The following is a 21,488-nucleotide window of genomic DNA, read 5'->3' as shown; positions in this document are numbered from 1 at the left end:
TCAAATATCTATAGAATGTGGAATAAATAAAATATTAACGATGAGTTTTTGAATCCTCAAGATCCAAGTAAACTTACACAGGATCAAATACTTGTTTGCATTATGTCCTCGGTTGGGTTGCGTGCAGTGATTGCTTGCTGCACATTCTCAGAATGTGGACGGATCCAATGTATGGTGTGGTCACTGTGCTCTGATATTATAAATCCTTCTGAGGAAATAAGATTTTCACATGTTAAATAATTGTATAGGAAGAAATTACAGAAAAATACTTTACACTTTTATCACTTCTTTGACAATACTAGATGACTGTCTTATGCTCATGATACTGAAATACAGAGCTATCAAAGGATAATACTGATGTAGTATTTGTACAAAGTTATGCTTGTTGGTTGAGTGACAACTTTTGTTAGGTGTGATTCAGATATGGAGAGGGTTATAAAGAACAAATTATATATTCTGATCACATATCAGGATCCCCATTAAGTGGAAAAATATCTACTGCATTCTTGACTGTGAAAAGTAGAAATCATGCCACATTCAAAAGAATAATACCAGCTGAGTGTGATGGTACATACTTGCAAACCAGCACTCTGGAAGGCTGAGGCAGGAGGATTCCAAGTTCAAACCCAGCCTGGGCAACTTAGTGACTTAGTAAGGATCACCTTGAGTTTGCAGTCAGCCTGGACTACATACTGAGTTCAAGTCTAGCCTGAACCTCATAGTGAGACTCTGTCTCAAAAAAACACAAAAGACAAAAAAACAACAAAAAAGAATAATGAAAAAAACCCCACCTCACTGTGATCCTCCTGCCTCAGCCTCCTGAATACTGGGATTACAGGTATGCACCACTATGCCCAGCATCAGAAATAGTTATTTCTTTTCTATAAGATTGTTTAAGTCAGAACTCAAAATTATACAAATGCTCCAATTATTTTAAGAAATTTTAAACAAAGAATCATTACATTTATACTAATATAAGGCAATATACTATAAAGAAGCTTTTTTCAAATCTCTCTCTCTCTTTTAGATCAAACCAGGTGTGCTCTACCACTGAGCTATACCCCTAACTCCTTTAGTTTTTATTTTGAGATAGGATCTTGCTAAATTGCCCAGGTGGGACCTGAACTTACAGTCCTCCTGCCTCAGCCTCCCTCAGTGCTGGGATTACAGGTATGTATCACAGGACCCAGCTAATATTTCTTTTTTGTTGTTGTTGTTGTTTTTGGTACCGGGGATTGAACTCAGGTCCTTGCTCCTGTGCAGCAGGCGGTGAAACCACTGAGCTAAATCCCTGGCTCCCCAGCTAATATTTCTATTTTCAACTTCTGTCCTTTAGAGTAAAAGTGAAACCCGTCATTATATATAATTTTCTTAATGTAAGAATGACAGTGATGCAAATAAATTGAGTTTTAAAGCTGGTAGGAAAGAGATAACTAGTCCAAATTTCTTTTACAAATGAGGAAGTGAGCTATAGAGAAGTGAAGTTGTTCACTCAAAGAGTTTTCTGACCCCCCCTCACATCTAGTATTTCCTCCCCACACCTAATTTCTTCTCTTCATCACAAATGAGAAAGATATAGATGATTTAGTGACAAGGAGGTACTCTATGGATGTTGAATTCTGGCTTTCAGCTTTGGTTTTTTATTTTTTATTTTTTTGGTATGGGGATTGAACTCCGGTCCTTGCGCTTTCAAGGCAGGCGACGGAACCACTGAGCTAAATCCCCAGCCTGAGCTTTGGTTTAAAAAAAAAGATATACTCCTTGGATTCATTAACTTGATAGTTCTCTTAATATGAAAAAAAAAAATCCTAAAGCTGAAAAATTTCAAATTGAAATTCTTCTTTTTTCTGCATTGACTCATAACTACTATAGTTTCTGATCACTTTTCTTCAGTGGTTCGTCTTTGTCATTTGTCTTGTGTTTAACACAGCTTCGGTGCCCATGCATGGGGTCAGGTGTCCCAATCCTTATGTTAAACTTCACGGAACCCATCTTTTCTCATTTTCAGAGTCTGGTTGGTTTTTTTTCTTATTAGGGTGTGAAGAATTGCACCAGGGCCTAGGGCATGCTAAGTACCTTCTCTACCACTGAGCTACACCTCTAGCCCTATATAATGGTCTATCCAGTAGTCCAGTTTGTTTCATAGAAATGCAACTTTTAAAAATACTTACCAGGGGCCAGGGATTTAGCTCAGTGGTTCCGCTGCCTGCCTCACAAGCATAAGGTCCTGCATTCGATCCCCAGTACCAAAAACAAAAACAAACAAAAAAAACCTTACCTATTTCCCTTCATAATTCTCATTTGTGAGTTATGACCCTGTTTTGTAAAATTGTACTGACATAATGATAGTCTTACACTGATTCTTTTTGGTACCGGGGATCGAACTCAGGTCCTTGCACTTGCGCAGCAGGCAGCGAAACCACTGAGCTAAATCCCCGGCTATTACACTGATTCTTTATCTGTTAAAGACAACACATACTATACAGTCTAAAAAGACTACATTATGCTCAATAGCAATCCTGTCCTTTTATAGCTTAATATAATACTTTATCTTTCACTTGAGATACACATCCAGTCTGGATCAATAAGGGAGTCTAGCTGGGTATGGTGGCACATACCTGTAATCCCAGCACTTAAGAGGCTGAGGCAGGAGGATTGCTACAAGTTCAAGGCCAGTGTGGGGTACATAGTGGGTTCAAGGCCAGCCTGAACTACATAGCAGACCTTGTCTCAAAAAACCAAAAACCAACAACCAACCAACCAAACAAACAAAAACAATGAGTGGTTCTGTTCAGTTATCAGAAACCCAAACTAATAAAGGCTGCACAGTCTTGTAGCACTACTATCTGGAGTATTTGGCCCTTTTAGTTGCTGTGAAAGAAAAGGTCAGCCTGTGTGTCATAACTGGCTCTTCTGTGCTCTGGTCTGGAAATGATACACATTATATCTATGATAGCTTATTGGCTAGAACTAACTACAAAGAAAGTGGAAATATCAGGGAGCAAGTCATATATTTGTAGAGCCATATGTATCTACATCCTTCTCCCCACACTTTACCTGGGGCCCTGTATAGGCCTAGTCCCACCTTCTCACAGAACATCCATACACAGTGGAGTACTACTCAGCCATAAAGAAAGATAAATTTGAGACATTTGTTGGAAAATGTAGGCATCTTGAGACTACAATGTTAAGTGAAATAAATCAGACACTGAAGATTAAATATTGCATGGTTTTTCTTAGATGAGAAACCCAAAGTATAAATAATTTCAGAGCAAAATAAAAGATAAATAATAGGAAACAGGGAGATAGATCTCTAGAAAATGGGAAGAGGATCTAGAGATGGAGGAAGGCAGGAGGGGAGGGGAAGTAAAAAGAATTAGGATATGCTATGTACAGGTATCAACTCCCCATGAAGAATGCAATCATTAAGTATAGCAAACAAAAAGAAAGACTGAGCATGACCATAGACAGGAAGGGATTATATAATTGTAGTTCTGGAGCTTAGCATTTAACCTCTGAGTTAGAACTTCCTCTAGTCTGTATCTGAAAACACAGCGGCCTCCCTGTGGGCCTCTTTCATCCTATTTTATTCCTTGTGCCAAAGTTCCTATTTTGTACCTAGTAATTTTGAGATTTGGTGCTTTTGACATTGATGCAAAGAGCTAATATGGAACTGAAGAGTCTCTGAAAGTGTTGCTAGCTATTAATAATTTACTACTACTATCAGCTATAGGTTCTATTATTAACTTCTGGGTTCATAGCTCCCATGGTGAAGGGATTTTTGTTGTTGTTATTCTGGGCCCTGGATTGTTCTTTTGATGTAAAGACCTTCTCTCATCCTAACTGATCTCTTGCTCCTCTTATGTAGTCCCCCCCAACTCCCCATTCGGGGGATTGAATTCAGGATGTTGCTCTTGCCAGGCAGGTGCAGTGCAGCTGAGCTGCATCCCTGGCCCCCTCTTATGTCTTTTTCTAACCAAGTTCTCCATCTAGGACAGTGATAGTGAACACTGTAGAGCTTTCAATGGTAAAAAGCAGCCCACTGTGGGATGCATGCCATAGGCTTGCCACCACTGCTCTAGGAGTTGAATGATTTGCTCAATTTTCAGATTTGATCAGCTACTCCTCTTGTTATCATACCTCAGTGGCTCCTTGGCACTTGTCGGTTAATGACCAAAATGCCTAGCACAGTCTGCCACCTAACTCTATTTTGCCACTGTCCTCTAAGCTGTCAAATCTGGCCCTGTGGTTCTTCTAGTTCTCCAGAGAAGACCGTTTCTTTAGTCTCTTGCTCAAGTTTCACTTTTGCAAATAGACTTACCCTGAGTACTTTACACTTTTACCTGACTGTCTCATCCCAATAATTCAATCATTTTAAAGATAGTTTTCCTTTCATTTTCTTATAGTATTTGGTGCCTTCTAAATACAGCACCAGATAGTCAGCCCTCTGAATTTGTGCATTCCACACCTGTGGATTCAGCCACCTGCAGACTGAAGACACTGAAGAAGAAATGTATCCATAATGAATAGGCACAGATTTTTTTGTCATTACTCCCCAATACAGTGATAGAGTATAACAACTACTGACAAAACATTTACATTGTAGCAGATATTATAAGTAATCTAGAGATGACTTAAAGCATACAGGAAGAGGCCGGGGATTTAGCTCAGTGGTTCCGGTGCCTGCCTCGAAAACGCAAGGTCCCAAGTTAAATTCCAGGTACCAAAAAAAAAAAGCATACAGGAAGAGCCAAGTAGGTGATATGCCAAGTGACTGTAATATACTATTTCACATTAGGGAGCTGAGCATCTGTGGATATTTAATATCTGAGGGGGCCCCTGAACCAATCCTCCACTGAGAGACAACTATACTTTTCATGTCTTTTGTTTATTGTTTACTGTTAACATGTCTTTTGTTTATTGTTTTGTTTAATGTTTATTTCTCTTTGCTAGGATGAAATTCTAACAGAGATCTTTGTGTTTTGTGTGTGTGTGTGTTTTATTTTTAGATAGGAATGAAATAGATGCTTAATAAAAGTTGAATAATTGATGAATGGGTAACAGATTTTTGAGGGGGGCGGGGACAGGGATGTGCTACATAGTTCACACTGGCCTTGAACTCACTATGTAGCTCAGGCTGGCCTTGAATTTGCAGCAGTCCTCCTGCCTTGGCCCCTGAATGCTAGGATTATAGGCATGTGCCACCACACATGGTGTTTTAGTCATTTTCTCCATACTGGGACTAAATACCTGACACCAACAAATTAGCAGAGGAGAGGTATACTTGGGCTCCTGTTTCAATAGTTTCAGTTCTTGCCTGGTTAGCCTCACCAGAGGAAACTTGCTCATCTCCTGGAAAACTGGAGGAAGAGCAGAGGGCAGAGCCCAGCAGGGTCAGATCCCATGGCTGTGGCTGCCCTTCCCACCAGACCCCACCTCAAACAGCACAGCACTAAAGTACTTCACACCCAATCACTTCCCAAATGCACACACTTTGTGAGCCAGTTTAGATCAAAACCTGATCCTTTTTTAGTCTATATACTTGATTAACTGCTTTTTGGGAAATACATACATTTATTTCTTTTAAAGTAAAATAAGTATGATCTGTAATGCCTTAGTTATAGATATGGCTAGCCCAGGAAAGTTCATAGAGCAATCAATTTCCTCTGCATTTCTTTCCTTTTTCTTTTCAGTATCTGTTTCCCTTTTGGCTAACTCCTAAACCCAGACAATCAAGACCCTCATATTCTTCCTCACTGAAAAATGTTTTAATGAATGAATGAATGAATTTATTTATTTTTGGTACCAGGGATTGAACTCGGGTCCTTGCGCTTGCACAGCAGGCAGCGAAACCACTGAGCTAAATCCCCAGCCCAGAAAAATGTTTTATAGATTGTCAGAAAACATGTTATCTACTAATTTATACCAAAGGGATAAATGTCTGAATGTGAGATTAATGTGGGGTAGGCAGATATATTTAAAATTTAATTTTGGGGTTTATTGTTGTTTTGTTTTGATTTTTTGAGACAAGGTCTCACCTGGTAGTCCAGACTGTTCTCAAACTCACTATCTAGCCCAAGCCTCAAACTCACAGCAATCCTCCTGCCTTAGCTTTCTGAGTGCTGCAATTATCCATGTATGCCATTGTGGTAGATTAACTAATAGTCATTTTGGAATGCGCAGCTGAACTGAGTCAGTGTGGTTCTGGGCATGGAAGACCCAGTTGAGGATTGTTGCCAATGGCATAAAAAGAGCTGAAGGGGAAGATCATATGCTGTTGATCTTCTCGGAGAAGCTTGCCACAGCTGGTTTTCCTGATGTGAATTTGGCTGTTCTCCTAGTTGGAGGAGCTCAGGTCCTGGCCTTTACCTGGGATGGCTGCTGTTCTCGTCAGGGGAGCTCTAGTCTTCACCTTGAGCATCACTTCCTGCCTCCAGTGCAGATCCCTCAGCCTGGTGGCACAGATCCTCTACCCCACCAGCACAGGCTTTCTAGCTTCCACCACTGAGCTTTGGGCCTTCCTGGGGGCAGATCCATGATACGTACTTGCATGAGACATTGCTGTGGGCTCCAGGCCTCTGGCTGGACTCATGGAGGACACTGCCTCGGGCTCTAGGCCTTTAGCTGGACTTGTGAGTGACACTGCTGTGGAATTCAGGCCCTCAGATGTATTCTTCAGGTCTCTAGTGTATGGACAGATCTCTTGTACTCCTTTGCATTCGATTTTTTGGGTGAATATTATAAAATAATCCTGTAAATTATGTGTCCTGTATTAAATCTATTCCTTTGCAAACCCTGACTTCAACAGCCATCATGCCCAGTTTAAAATTTAATAAAGAAAAATATCCTGAGGAAAGTAAAAAAATCTGTTTGATTTTGGAATTCGGTCACTATATAGTTATCTATTGAAAACTATTTTTTTAAAAACACCAAACCTGGAGGAAAGATAGTGTCTTCAACAAATGGTACTGGGAAAACTGGCAATCCACATGCCGAAGATTGAATCTAGACCCATATCTCCCACCATGTATTAAAAATGGACCAAAGATCTAAATGTTAAAACAGGAACACTTAATCACCTGGAAAATAAAGTAGGTAAAGCTCTTGAAGACATAGGCATGGGCAACAACTTTCTCAAGAGAACCCCAATTTAAAAGAAATAACATCAGGGGCTGGGGATTTAGTTCAGTGGCAACATGCCTGCCTCCTAAGCACAAGGTCCTGAGTTCGATCCTGGAACAGCAAAAAAAAAAAAAAAAAAAAAAAAGGAAAAAAAAAGAAAAAGGGCCAGGGATTTAGCTCAATGGTTCCAGCGCCTGCCTCACAAGTGCAAGGTCCCAAGTTTGATCCCTGGTACCCCCCCAAAATAAAAAATAAATGAAAGAAATAACATCAAGAATCAACAAATGGGATCATATCAAATTAAGAAGCTTCTGCATAGCAAAGGAAACAACAGTGAAGAGACAACCTACAGATTGGGAAAAATTTTTTTGCCAGCTCTTTGTCAAAGAGAAGACTAATGTCTAGAATACATTAAGAACTAAAAAAACACAAAATATAAAACAAAAAAACCCCCAAGAACCTCTAACAATAAAAGATGTAAAAAATGGGCAACTGAAACAAGTAGACATTTCTCAAAAGAAGAAGTACAAATGGCCAATAAATATATGAAAAATGTTCAACATCACCAGCCATTAGAGAAACACAAATTAAAACAAACTAAGATTCCACCTCACTCCAGAAAGAATGTCCATCATCAGATAATAACAAATGCTGTTGAGGCTGTGGGGAAAAAGAAACCCTTCTACATTATTCATGGGAATGTAAATTAGTAGAGTCACTATGGAAATAAGTAGAAATCCATTTGACCCAGCTTCTCCCCTTCTAGATATCTTCTCCAAAGAGTTAAATATATCATATTACAGTGATACTTGCATACTCATACTTATAACAGAACAACTCATAATGGTTAAATCTTGTAATTAACCTATATGTCCATCAATGGATGAATGGATAAACAAAGTATGGTATTAGTCATGTGTGGTGGCACATGCCTGTAATCCCAGCACCCAAGAGGCTGAGCCAGGAGGATTGCCATGAGTTCAAGGCCACTCTGGGCTACATAGTGAATTCAAGATCAGCCTGAACTACATATTGAGACCCTGTCTCGAAAAAAAAAAAAGTGTGGTACTTATATACAATGCAGTACTATTCTGTCATAAAGGCTAACTTGAGTCATTTGTAGGAAAATGGATACACCTTGAGACCATGTTAAGTGAAACAAATCACACGCACAAGTTTAAATATCACATGGTTTCTCTTGTATGAAAAACCCAAAATATAAATAAAGACCAAAATAAAACATAGATCATAAGAAACATGGATAGATCTTTTGTAAAAGGGAGGGGGAATCAAGTGATGGAGAGGTGGGGAAGGGTATATGAAAAAAAGAATTAAAATGTGTTATGTACATGCACCAACTCCCCAAATGAATGTAATCATTATGTACTGCAAATGTATACCAATACAAATAAAAACTAAAAAACCCCGGGAAGCCATCTTTTTCTTATTATAAAGCTCTCATGGAAAGCATCAAAGGTATATTTAAAAAAAAAATAATATGGGCCAGGGATTTAGTTCAGTGGTTCTGGCACCTGCCTCACAAGCTCAAGGTCCCAAGTTTGATCCCCAGTACCAAAATAAAATAAATAAAAAATAATAGCTGGGCATGAAGATATATACCTATAATCCCAGCACTCTGGAGGGTGAGGCAGGAGGACAACTGCCAAATTCAAGGCCAGCCTGGGCTACATAGTGAGTTCAAGGTCAGCCTGAACTACACAGTGACACCCTGTCTCAAAAATAAATAAATAAATAAAATATAAAGGAAAATAAAATCATTCACAATTTCACCACATATAAACAACCACTTCGTATTGATTTATATTCTTTCAGGATTTTTCTAAACATATTTATATAGGTAATATACTTACAGGTGAGATAATGTATTATTTACACTTAACATTCAGATTTTGTGGTAATAGAAAATGAATACAAGTACTATGAGAGGATAAGAAGGAACTTCTCTTCCTTGTTCCTTACTGTATCTCTACTACCTGAAACAATAGTGACTGGTACATGGTTCAACAAACATTTGTTGATTATATAAATGGATGGATGGATGGACAGACAGATGGATGCACAGAGAGGATGGGACAAGATATTAGCACAATGGTTAGTGGTTACAGGCTAAGAAAGAATACTTTCAGGGCCGGGGATTTAGCTCAGTGGTGCCATGCCTGCCTCGCAAGTGCAAGGTCCTGAGTTTGAACCTTGGTATAAAAAAAAAGGAAAAGAAATAATACTTTCAAAGAGGGAAATACTTTCCACTGGGAAAGTGTATATTTGGCTCAAAGGACTTCAGAGAGCAATATTTTGTTTCAAGATTTCCTTTTATATTATACTTTCATTTTTTGAAACTACAAGTCTTAGTAAAAATATTAATCACATAATGGTTCTATGGATACCCTGGAGAGTAAATGAAAGGTCCTTTACCTACTGTTCAGAGGAAAACAGAGCTCAGTGTCTGGCATCAGCAAGGAAAGCTCTTACAATATGGCAGTAGTAAAATCCAGAGCAAGAAGCTTAAATATCACATGGTTTCTCTTATATGAGAAACCCACAGTATAAATACAGAGCAAAATGAAAGACAGATAATATGAAACAGGGAGATCTTTTGCAAATGGGAAGAGGACCAAGAGATGGAGGGATGGGGAAGGAAGAGGGAAGGAAGGTGACATAAAAAGAATTAAGATGTGTTATATACATGCAGCAACTCCCCACAATGGACATAATCATTATGTACTGCGAACATTAAAAAAGAGAGAAATCCACAGCAAATGAAATGAATTTGTGGAAAATATAAATTCTCAGAGATTTTTCAAATGGTTGGAGAGAAGCTGGGTTTTTCTGCTGTTAGTCACTCAGAACAGGAAGTTTAGGTGATTTTATTTTGCTTGAAAGGAGGGGGTGACCCCAGAAGTGGAATTAAAATTTTAAAATATTAGATGAAAAGGAAAGGAAAAAGATGGGGTAATAGATGTAGTTCCAAAGCAAAGCTCTTAATATTTAAATTTTGTTTGTTTTCAGAAAAGAGGGATTTTATTTTGTTCTGTTTTTTTGGTACTGGGGATTGAACCCAGGGTCTTTGCCCTGAATTACATCCCCAACCCTTTTCGATTTTTTATTTTGAAACAGGGTCTACCTAAGTCACTGAGATGTCTGGGCTGAGCTCAAATTCACAATCCTCCTGGTATTACAGATCTGTGACATCATGGCCAGTTTAGGAAGAGAGATTTAAGGTTGCTTTCAGGCCCAGGATATCAGGGAGGTCAATCTCAATCTCATTTCTCTTGTATTTCACAACAGGGCTTTCCTATTTCCTTATAATACCTTGCTCTTCCAAAAGAGGACTATTACCATGTCCCACATCTCAGTTTAAGCCTGAAGATTAAATCCCAAAGGTTCTAAACAGAATAAATTGTCTTGTTATTCTGACCTGAAAAAGATATCCCAGTGCGAAATTCTGGGCACCCATATTATTTTTCTCCTATAGTTAAACGGTTTTCTTCTATTTTTCTTTGACAGTACCCCTTCATGATCATAAGATTTATTCTGAGAAGTATTCGGTGTTTTCGCACCCAGTTAACTCCTGTGTCATCATTTAACAGGGCCTCTACCTAGGTCCTTATTTTTTCTAATGATCTACTTATTAACTATATCCCTCTTCTAAAACCAAGAGTTTGCTTTGCTTTTGCCAGTATTTCCAACTCAAAGGAAAGATACAATTGATGAGGGGCCGTAGTACATAGTGAGGATCCTTCAGTCTTCAGATGCTCTTGGTCTGTCCACATTTTTTCCTTACTCCAGTTTCTTCCCATATGTAAGACTACCCTCCTACTTGTTGGGCTGTTGGTGCTTAGAGTACTATGTATTATTTTACTCTCAGACTCCATAGTAGTCATTAGAACTGTTCTCTAGTATCCAAGTTCTTTGAGTAAAAAGGTAGGAGATAACATTTCCTTCTCTCTTATACTTAGGTTTGGTCATGTGACTTTGTTGGCCAATAAAATGTGAATGGAGTGAAGCTCACCGCTTCTGAGTGTAAGCTTTTTAATGGCTAGACCAAGAACTGCAGCACCAATAATTAAATTTTATGATTCCTACCGTGGCAATGTTGAAATCACGTCTCAGTGAAGTCTCCAACAATCTAGGGACTTCAGCAACTACACTGAGCAGTCAATGCAGTGGATGTTGTGCTGAGCTCCCCAGATCCACCCTTCAGGCATGATTCTTTCTCCAAATACAGGAAATGCTGGTGGCTGACAGGACTTAGTTGAGTAGCTCTATGGGGGTTGCTCTTGGCTAAGGTCACCTCCCTTTCCTGGGTGCAGTCTATATCCAATATCTGGTTAATGGGAGGTTATAAAGACCTGGCCACCTGCCTCAATTTAGGACAATCCTTCAAGGGCCATCCTAGCTCCAGAGCTTCCTGAAGGACTGGCTAAAGTTTCTGGAGTAACTGTGTTGCAGTTAGCTTCTTGATGTCTAATCTTACTCCCTCAGTAGCCACAGAAGTTGTTCTTAAGACTATTACCTAATTTAAAAATTAAAAAAAAAAAAGACTATTACCCAATAACCTCCTGCACTGAAATCTCAAGAGTGGTAGGGTCTGTTTCCTGGTGAACACCACTTACAAAGGGGAAACTGGGGGATGGTATTACAACCTACCCCATCCTAACTAGTATAGATGCCAGACCTCACCTGCCATACCAATCATTTGGTTTCATCAGACCTGTTTTGTGTAGTGGATAAGTCACTGCCAAGTTCTAATTTTTCTGTGATATTCTTTCTTACTGTGATTGAACAAGCATATCATAACTGAGCTACTGGACTAGAACAAAAGGAAAAATGGTTGCATATCTAGTAGTTATGGTGATTATTATTCCCACTAGGTCAGTGATACTGTATTTTTTCATGTGTATTTCCTCTTTTCTAAACAATTTAACACATATTAGAACATAGGTAAGGGCACTTAATGTTTCTTAGGAAAATTTTATGCAATTAAAAATTGAATGATCAAGTACTCGATCTCAATATGAGAAAGAAAAACAGTATATCAATTAAAACTTTTTGCACATGTCATACTGAACTCCTTCTGAGTGCTAGAGCTCATTCTTGAAAGCCAAATATTAAAACAATACCAATTTTTTATTTTAGGCCTTTTAGGCAAAACAAAGTGTAGCAATAAAACTACTGAATTAAAGCATATGCTCCTACTCTTCTTTAAAAAAGAATTTTACTATATAGAGGGGCCAGGGATTTAGCTCAGTGGTTTCGCTGCCTGCTGCACAAGGACCGAGTTCGATCCCCGGTACTGAAAAAAAAAAATTTTACTATATAGAAAAAATTTGCCTTTAGGGTAAACAGCATAAAAATATTTCAGCTAAAGAAGAGTCTTAATTAATTTTTTGGTACCAGGGATTGAACTCGGGACCTTGTGCTTGTGAGGCAGGCGGCGGAACCACTGAGCTAAACCCTCGGCCCCTAAGAAGAGTCTTAAAATCCTGGGCAGGTATTATCACGACCCCTAATTATAGCAGATATTTACTATGATAACAGAAACTAGTTTAAGGTATGTGGAGATTTATTTTTTTAATTTATTTTTTTCCATTAAGTTTATTAGTACATTTTAGGTATAAAACACAGTTACATTCATCATTGGGATCTTGTACCATTACATGAGTATCTTGGTTCTTATTTTTTTCCCCTTCCCCTGCCCTCCCTTCATCCCCTCCACCCTTCCCTATTTGCAAAGACTTTCTTTCCATTTTTTTCCTTTTCTCATATTTTTTCTTTTCCCTTTTTTCCTTTCCCCTACCCCTCCCACTTCCCCTGCTCCTTTAGACCTTTTCTTCCTGTTACACAGTATCAATTATACATTTTTAAAATTACAATATCAAGATCTAGGAGACATCCACAGATTTTACAGAATTTAAAAGGATATAGAAAGCACATTACAAAAATTTTTTGAAATAAATTTGACAACTTCTAAGTACCTTGGAAGACAAATTAATGAAACTAACTCTGGAGGAAATATGTGGAGATTTATTCACATCAAGTTCAGATAAAGAGATAAAAGAAGACTTGAATAATCGAGCGTGGAGCCTGACTGTAGGAGTCTATTTCTGAACATATCTTCGGAACTGCCCTTAGCCACAAAGAGACCCGAGAACTTTCAGAACCCTAGGGGCTGAAGGCAGGGCCGGACTTTACCCTTCAAGATCGCCCTCCCACGCCATCTTTCAACTCACAGCTAAATATGAAATGCTGACTTCTGACCGCGGCGCCTCGCACCCCACCATCTCCCGAGGGCCCGGCTCAATCCCGTCCGAGTCGGCTGCCTCGCGGGAGGCGCCGTGGCCTGCACGTGTGTGTGTCGGGGACCCCGCCGGCGCCGAGACCGACCCACGCCACGAGGCCACACGGACGCACGGCCCCTCCCCGCGCCCCGAGGCCTCTTCCGAGCTGGCCACGCGCTAGGAATTTTCTCTGGCTCGGCCGCTTCGCAGAAGGTCCCAGCTTCCGCATGCGGGAGGCCGCGGTCTCCACGAGGGGAGAGGAGGGTCCGCCTGCGCGCGGGGCTGCCCTCTGAGTCTCGGGGAGACCAGGAGGTTCGGAAGAGCGCGCCGAGGGCTGCACAAAGGAGGCGGCCTCCCCCGTTCCCTCTCACGCCACCTGCGCACTACCCACGAGGGCCAGGTCGGCACGTGCGAAGGCGCAGGGACCCCGCCACCCAGCTCGCGCCCAGCCCCACCCTGCCCACCGCGCTACGCCTCGTACCCGCTGCCCCGCCGGTGGGGGCGCGGGCGGGGCGCGAGCGCGCAGGCGCAGTGCGGCTCGGTGGCGGCGTAGCCGCCGCCTGCGCTGCACCACAGGCCGGAGCCAGACGGGGCCCACAGGAGCCGAGACTGAGGAGGAGGAGGCGACGGCGGAGGTGGAGGTGGAGGCGGGGCGACTCCGGGCCGGGAGCGCCGCAGACTGGCAGCTGTGGCGACTCCCCCCTTTGTGTCTGGTCTGCCTGGAGGCACCGGAACTGCTTCCCGAAAGGGCGCGGGTGTCTCCAGGCTCGCTGCCTAGCCCTCGCCGGCCACCTCCGCCCGCGCTCCCGCCGCCCCCCGCCTTTGCACCGCGACGCCCGGGCTCCAGGGTTGCGGGCAGCCAGGCGGCGGCGCGGCTTCCGCGGCCCTTGTGGTTCTCTCGCTGACCCCTTGAGGGAGAAGCCCGCACTCGGACGGTGGCGTTCGCTTCAGGCTCCGCGACCGCGCGGCGGGAGTAGCGGGCGCGGCGCCGAGGCCAGGCCGCCCATGGAAGCCCGCGGCGCTTTCGGTCCCGAGCGAGGAGCCGGCTTGTCTCGGAAGGCGAAGTGAAGGACGCGTCCAGGAGAAACTTTGAAAGGAATCTCGCTCTTCCGGGGCCGCGGGCGATGTGACGCGGGCTGTCGGGCCCCGCTGCCGCCGCCCGCCCGGCATCGCACTCCCCGGCGGCCCAGAGGGCGCGTGGATCTCGACCCCGGGCCCTGGCTATGTCCTCGCCCCGACCCGGGCATTTCTTCGATATCGTGAAGCTCCGCGGGGAGTGACTGTGGTTCTCGGGGCACCCCTTCCCGCCAGCATGCCTTCCCCTCGGGCGGCCGCGGCGCCCGGCCCCAGGCGGGTGAGGCTCCCCGGGCGCGCAGGGGCGCAGTGAAGGTGCCGGGGCGCGGCCCCCCGCGCTGCCTCCGTCCTCCCGGACCGCACTGTGGTGCTGCTGGAGCCGCGCACGCCAGGGAAGACCGCCCGCTCTCCCCGTTTCCTCCTGCGCCTTGCGGCCCGCGGCCCGGCATGTCTCCCTCGTCGCCACGACCCTGGCGGCGGCCCTTGCTGCTGTGCGCCCTCCTACTGGCTAGCTCTGCGGCCGGTAAGTACGGGGGTACTCGGCGTCCGGCCCCTCGCGCCGCGTCCCCGTGGAGGCCCGCGTGGGGAAGTCGCCCTTCGCGCTCTCGGGCCATGTCGTCTCCCCACCCCACCCTCCACGGGAAAAAAGACATGTTGGGTGTGGTATCTTGACATTTTTAGCTGTGAGGTAATGCAAGGAGTAAAAATAATTTTTTAACCACCAACAAACAGTGTCTGTTAGATTATTTGGAAAGATTTGCAGATTTTTTTAAATATAAAGAATTGGATTTGGCTTACAGTAAAAAGAACAGCTACACACAGTTATCCTTAATTTTAGATTAGATCACTGAGAATTCATGTTATTTTTCATTCAAAAATGTTACTGAATGAATGGAATAAATGTTGAAGCCAGGCTCTGGGATTGTTGAGGCATTGTATAATATTGTTTATTACTGTTATCATTAGTATTATTTTTGTTCCCAAGTATTCTAGCAATTATGTTTCTGTCTTTTCAACTTGGACACTAGTATGTGCTTGTGGAATTACTGTTTGGCATAGAAGTATTTTGATAATTTTACTATTAGTCATCTGGCATCAGTTGGCTTTTATGTCATTGAGACAACTTTGACCTCACATCACTCTTCTAGGAGATTTGAAAGTTCTTTGACATTTTACTAAAGCATGAAAGAAAATGGTAGCCATTCATTCTTTTGGCTATTTCCATTTTAATTCTTACACGCCTTAGGAAAAAACCTTATACTCACATTCCAATCATGTTTCGAGTTTTTGATTTGCTTCTAGAAATTTTCAGAAGTGAATTGTACATAAAATTCTTAAACTTAGGATGGCATTTAAAAAATGAGTAAAGGACAAAATGATGACTTTTTTCTTTTTATAAATGTGCAATTTAAGACTCAATTTATTTCTCATGGCTTTGTTATAAGGGCCAGCACTGGGAAATTGCTGAAAGAAAATTTGAAGTTTTCCTTTGTGCTTGTTGTTGATTAATGTCTTATTTTTGTGATAACTATACATAGTAGTTTTAAAATAATTTGAACTTTTGAATTGAATGTATTTTGAGACATTTTAAGTTTTTAGTTATTTCATTTTCTTTTGTAATGAAATGAATGGTTTTCCCTAAATTTATTAAAAGTTCTCTAGCCATAAACCATGTGGTTCCTGTAAAATATGAAGAGAGTAAAAAAGGCCTTCAGTTTAAGCAGTCAGTTTTGGAGCAGAAATCTCAGAATATTTTTGTTCTTTGTTATTCTTAACCCTTTTAGAATGTAGATTTTCATTTATAGTGGCATTTTATCATGAGAACTGATGAAAAATCACTGATTTAAAAATTAAAAATGGTAAGAAAAATATTCTTAAAATTAAATCTATTTATAAAGTAAAGAGATTAAAGGAATCACTGTTTAATGGTGGTGTCAGTCTTAATTATAGTATTGCATAGCACCAGAAGACAGGGTTTGTGAAGCTGGATTCAGAGCTGCAACAGTAATAGTGGTATTTACCGAGTGCTTTCTATGCTCCAGCATTCAGATAGCTTTACATATATTTTCCTGTGTGGTCCTCATGACAATTCTGTACTATAGGTTGTTATTATTTTCCTTTTACAGAGAGGGAGAGAAAAGTACAGAGAATTTAAGTAACATCACACAGTAAATAAATTATGGAGCTAGGATTATAGCCTGCACCCTTAGCTAGCGTATCAGTTCTAACAACAGCAGCAGAGGCAGCAATGTCTTCCTTTAATTGGGAATGTGAGATAGAGCAATGTCTTCACCAGACCAGCTTTTAAAAAGAAGTGGGGACAGTAGTATAGGCATTGGTCATGCAAATATCATGGTTCTGAATGTGTGAAACGTTGCCTTTTATTGGAATGACTAGTGCAGTTTCTTCAAGTGCAAGGTGTCTGTGGATTTGGGAGCATAGATGCAGTGCTGTAACTGGACAAGATGAAAATAGTGCAGCCGAACAGGAAAAAAAATTGAAGACTGACTGATAGTATGTGCTTCTTTGGGGTCGTAGATTAATCTTTTTTTGTGTGTACCAGGGATGGAATTTAGGACCTTGCGCTTGCGAGGCAGGTTCGGTGCCACTGAACTGAAACCCCGCCCTAATAATTTCTTTTGAATCCCTCTTTCTCACCTATTTTGTCTAGTTCTTGGACTCAGTTCAAGGAACAATTGGTATGTAAAAAATTAGAATTCATAAAAAATTAAGATGTGCTTGTTTGGGGGCCGGGGATTTAGCTCAGTGGTTTTGCCGCCTGCTGTGCAAGCTCAAGGACCCAAGTTCGATCCCTGGTACCAAAAAAAAAAAAAAAAAGCTGTGCTTGTTTGGTTTATAAATGATTCTTAATATTAATGAAAATACAACAATGCAAGTATTATTTAAGGATCAGCTCCTACAAGAGCATTACATGCATTTAAAATTACTTGACTAGATTTCAAATTTACATACTTTTCTTTAGGAGCATGTATAGTCTAAAGTGAATTTCATCTATTTAGTATTCTTGAGCAGTCAATATTGCAGAGTAACAGAAGTTTAGTAATTTCATCTCAGTGTTTCTTTTTTGTTTTATTTTGTTTGGTACGGGGGATCGAACTCGGGACCTTGCGCTTGCAAGGCAGGCGCCGGAACCACTTAGCTAAATCCCCAGCCCTCATCTCAGTGTTTCTAAAGCGTGGGCACTACAAAAGAATATGAGGGCCGGGGATTTAGCTCAGTGGTTTTGCTGCCTGCACAAGAACCTGAGTTTGATCCCCGGTACAAAAAAAAAAAAAGAATCACCTGAGTTTCTTGGTAAATTGCTAAAGTGCATGTGTTTGATCCCTGCCATCTAGATGTGCTAAATGAATTCTCCAGGACTTGTATTTTATATATATAGATAGATAGATAGATAGATAGATAGATAGATAGATAGATACATAGATAGATAGGAGGGCCGGGGATTTAGCACAGTGGTGCCACCACCTGCCTTGCAAAAAAATATATATATATATATAAAACCCCAAAGAATCTTTTCCAAGTTTGAGAACCAGTATATCATCAGTCCTGATTAAGTTAAAAATGGTGGTTTGGTCACTTTTTGCTGCTTAATAATTTGCAGCCACAAAATCTTAGTGGCACATGACAATAGCATTTATTCTGCTCTACTTGTCTCCTCTGGGGCCCAGGTGGGAAAGCGGGTAACACCTACCTCAGGGAAGTTTTTTTTTGGCGGGGGTTAGTTCAGCCTGGCCTTGAACTTGCTAGGTAGCCCAGGGTGGCCTTCTGATCCTCCTGCTTCAGCCTCCTGAGTGCTGGGATTACAGGCTGTAAGCCACCGAGACCAGCCCTCAGGGAAGTTTTTACCAAGGCATTGTTAGAGTGCAGTGGAACAAGGCCAACCCTACCTACACAAAACTACACTCTGCTCCTCCACATCCCATTTGGCAACCAAGTCATACTGCCAAGCCCAAAGACATGGAGTGCGGAAGTACATTTTGCCAACAGTGAGGTTGATATAATATATGAATGTATAGTACTGCTACAGAGGGCTAAAGAATTTGAAACTCAGTCTACATAGGATCAGAAGATGGTACAGGAAGGGGACTTCTTTTACCATATGAATGGAGTGAGCTCTTAATCTTTTGCATTAAAATTACACTAGCTTTGGTCTCAACAAAAGCTATGGTGGAATGTGGCCTGTGGTATGTGGTATTGAGGTTGATGTGTCTATGGAAATGTGGAAAGAGATGTCTTCTGCACCAAGACATCACCTTCCTTAAAGGCCATCTTTTGGACTGGGGGATTTAGCTCAGTGGTTCTGCCACCTGCCTCGCAAGCGCAAGGTCCAGAGTTCGATCCCTGGTACCAAAAAAAGTAAAGGCCAACTTTTTATGTCTGCTGTGTTGGGGATCCAACCCAAGCCATGTGTTAGCATGCAAGCATTCTATCAGTGAGCTGCACCATCAGCCAAAGGCCAACTTTTCTAGCAGTGAAGGAAAAGAATTTGAACATTGATCTCTGATGGGTTCTAACCATAAAAGTTAATGAAGTTAGAGTAAATTAGTTAATTTTATAATTGGCCATATCACTTATTGTGGCACCTACTCATACATACTTGTTCTTAAGCATCAGTTTTATATATCTGCCTTGTCCTCCCAACTGATAATTACTTCTGGAGGATAGAGTTCATATCTTTTTGGGGAGGAAGGGAAGGGTGTTAAGAATCAAACCCAGGGCTCTTGCATGCAAAGCAAGCACTCTGCCACTGAGCTACCCTTCACTCTAAACTTTGTATCTTAAATTGTTTTATAATTTGTCATATTCCTATGCATAGAAGTAGTTGGTGAATGAATTTAAGGAATTAGAGTTTATCAACTCAAGATATTAGCAACTTATTCTTTCTTTGTCCCAGTTCCTTCAACTATAAAGTAGTATAAATGGTACAGTGGGAAAACCATTGTCCTGAGTTATTCTATGTGAGCACATTGTTTTCTCTGTTCTAATGTTTTGGGGTTGGAAGATCATGTTTCAAATGCAGATTCGTGGGCACCACTCTAGACCTGCTGAATCCAAGTATTTACATACCAAGCCTGGGAATCTGCATTTTACCCCTCCCCTATTATTTTATATGCCTTTGAGAACTCTATTTAAGATTTCTTCTAACTCAGATGCTACAACTTTACTATTTCTTCTTTTTATACTAATTATATCTTATTCTGGGTCAGACAGCATTGGGACAAACATTTGTGCTATAAGCAATTACCCCAAATCTTTTTCTTAAAAATTGTAGGGTTTTTTTTCTTTTCTTCTTTTTATCATTTCTTTGTTTTAAATGTGATGTATGCCAGGCATGGTGGTGCACACCTGTAATCCCAGCACTTGGGAGGCTGGGGCAGGAGAATGGCTCCAAGTTTAAGGCCAACCTGGAGTACACAGGGAGTTCAAGGCCAGCCTAAATGGAAGTACATAGCAAGACCCTGCCTCAAAAAAAAAAAAAGTGGTATATTATTTAATAAAAAGGCTTTGCTTATCTAGTTTAGATATATTTATTTAGCATGTATTTTTATTTTGGCCACTTTTTTTCCCTCCTGCTTCTGCCAAAAAGAAAAAAATTACTTATCAATAGAAAGAAGTGGTTTTACTTTTAGTAAATTTGGTTGAGAGTTGTTGGTGAATTATAAAGGGATTAGTGCTAAACTAAATCAGAATAGATAGTATTGATTTTCTTTCTTTTTTTTTTTTTTTTCCTTTTTCGGTACTGGAAATCAAACTCAGGACCTTGCACTTGCTAGGCAGGGGTGATGCCACTGAGCTGAATCCTGGCCCAACAATATTGATTTTTGTTACAACTCAATATTCTATGAGCCCCCCTCAAGTAAAAAAATTATAGATATTTCCATCTTCCAGATAAGAATTATATGCTGATTTAATTGATGTTTGCTGGAAAAATATATGGGTGCTGTGATATAGAAATTCATAAACTTTGATCTTTTGTAGCACTTACACATAAAGAGACTCTTGTATTATTAAGCTCTTTTCCTCTTCTGGTTAAATAATCTAGTCTTAAGTCCTTTCCAGAAGTGATGAAGATTACCTTGTTGAAGTTTTAAGTACAAGAGATTTGAGTTTTTAAAAAACATTTTTCTTGAGCTGGGCGCGCAGTGGCTCATGCCTGCAATCCCAGCATTCAAGAGGCTGAGGCAGGAGGATCACCATGAGTTCCAGGCCAGCCTGGAGTACGTAGTGAGTACCAGACGAGCTTGAACTAAACTACGTAATGAAACCCTATCTCCAAAACCAAACAAAACAAAAAATCCAAAAAACTTTTTTTCTTTTTCTATTTTTTTCCTTTGCTTGTGAGATGAATAAAAGAATATACCTAATTTATATATTGGGGTCTGTGTGGGTCTAGAAATAAGCTTGTAATCAATGACGGGACCATTTTAGAATGCACTCCTTTACCAAATTTATTAATATATAATATTTAATGCTTGCTCTTAATTATAGTTAGTACAGTGTTTGACAAGAATTATTCAAGTATGCACCCACAGGAGCAGCTAGAGGGTAGGGAATCCATTAAGACGGACAACATATGGAAGGAATACTGAAGTCCAGTTGACAAGCATTTATTATATTTTCTGTGTAAAAGTCTCTTTTCTAAATGTTATTGGGCAAGGCAAAGAGAAATAAGAAAGATTGACTGGTGTCTTGCAATAAGTATGAAAGGGAAGCTAGATTTCATACAGTTTGAAGCAAAGATGAGGACTTCGAAAATCTTTTTATCATTTCATTCTTTCCTCTGCCTGTCTTTGAGGATGTCCCCATTTGTCTTGTTTATGTTCCCCTCTATGTAAATGTTTCTTCTCTGCTAGCCTTCTTGAATGAGCAGTGAAAACTTGACTTACATATCCTGAACTCCTTTATTGCCCCCTTCTCCCTACAATGTATAGTAGCAGTCAGCAGTGGCTTCCTAACTGCCAAATGTAGTCC

General features: G+C 41.0%; 1 protein-coding gene across 1 annotated transcript in view; it reads left to right on the top strand.

The window, feature by feature from the left end:
- Window positions 1-13,951: 13,951 nt before the first annotated feature.
- The window catches only part of Bmpr2 (bone morphogenetic protein receptor type 2), a 212,612-nt gene continuing 205,075 nt past the window's right edge, over window positions 13,952-21,488 (top strand). The window contains exon 1 of the mRNA XM_087206265.1: window positions 13,952-15,018. Coding sequence (XP_087062391.1) covers window positions 14,943-15,018 — 76 coding nt within the window. The 5' untranslated portion in view covers window positions 13,952-14,942. The remainder of the gene's footprint in view (window positions 15,019-21,488) is intronic.

Source organism: Heterocephalus glaber, unplaced genomic scaffold (assembly GCF_053883595.1).
Source record: "Heterocephalus glaber isolate CG9 unplaced genomic scaffold, H.glaber_assembly_v1.0 deba00000621, whole genome shotgun sequence".
NCBI classification, from domain to species: domain Eukaryota; kingdom Metazoa; phylum Chordata; class Mammalia; order Rodentia; family Bathyergidae; genus Heterocephalus; species Heterocephalus glaber.
This window is presented reverse-complemented; position numbering and strand designations above follow the sequence as displayed.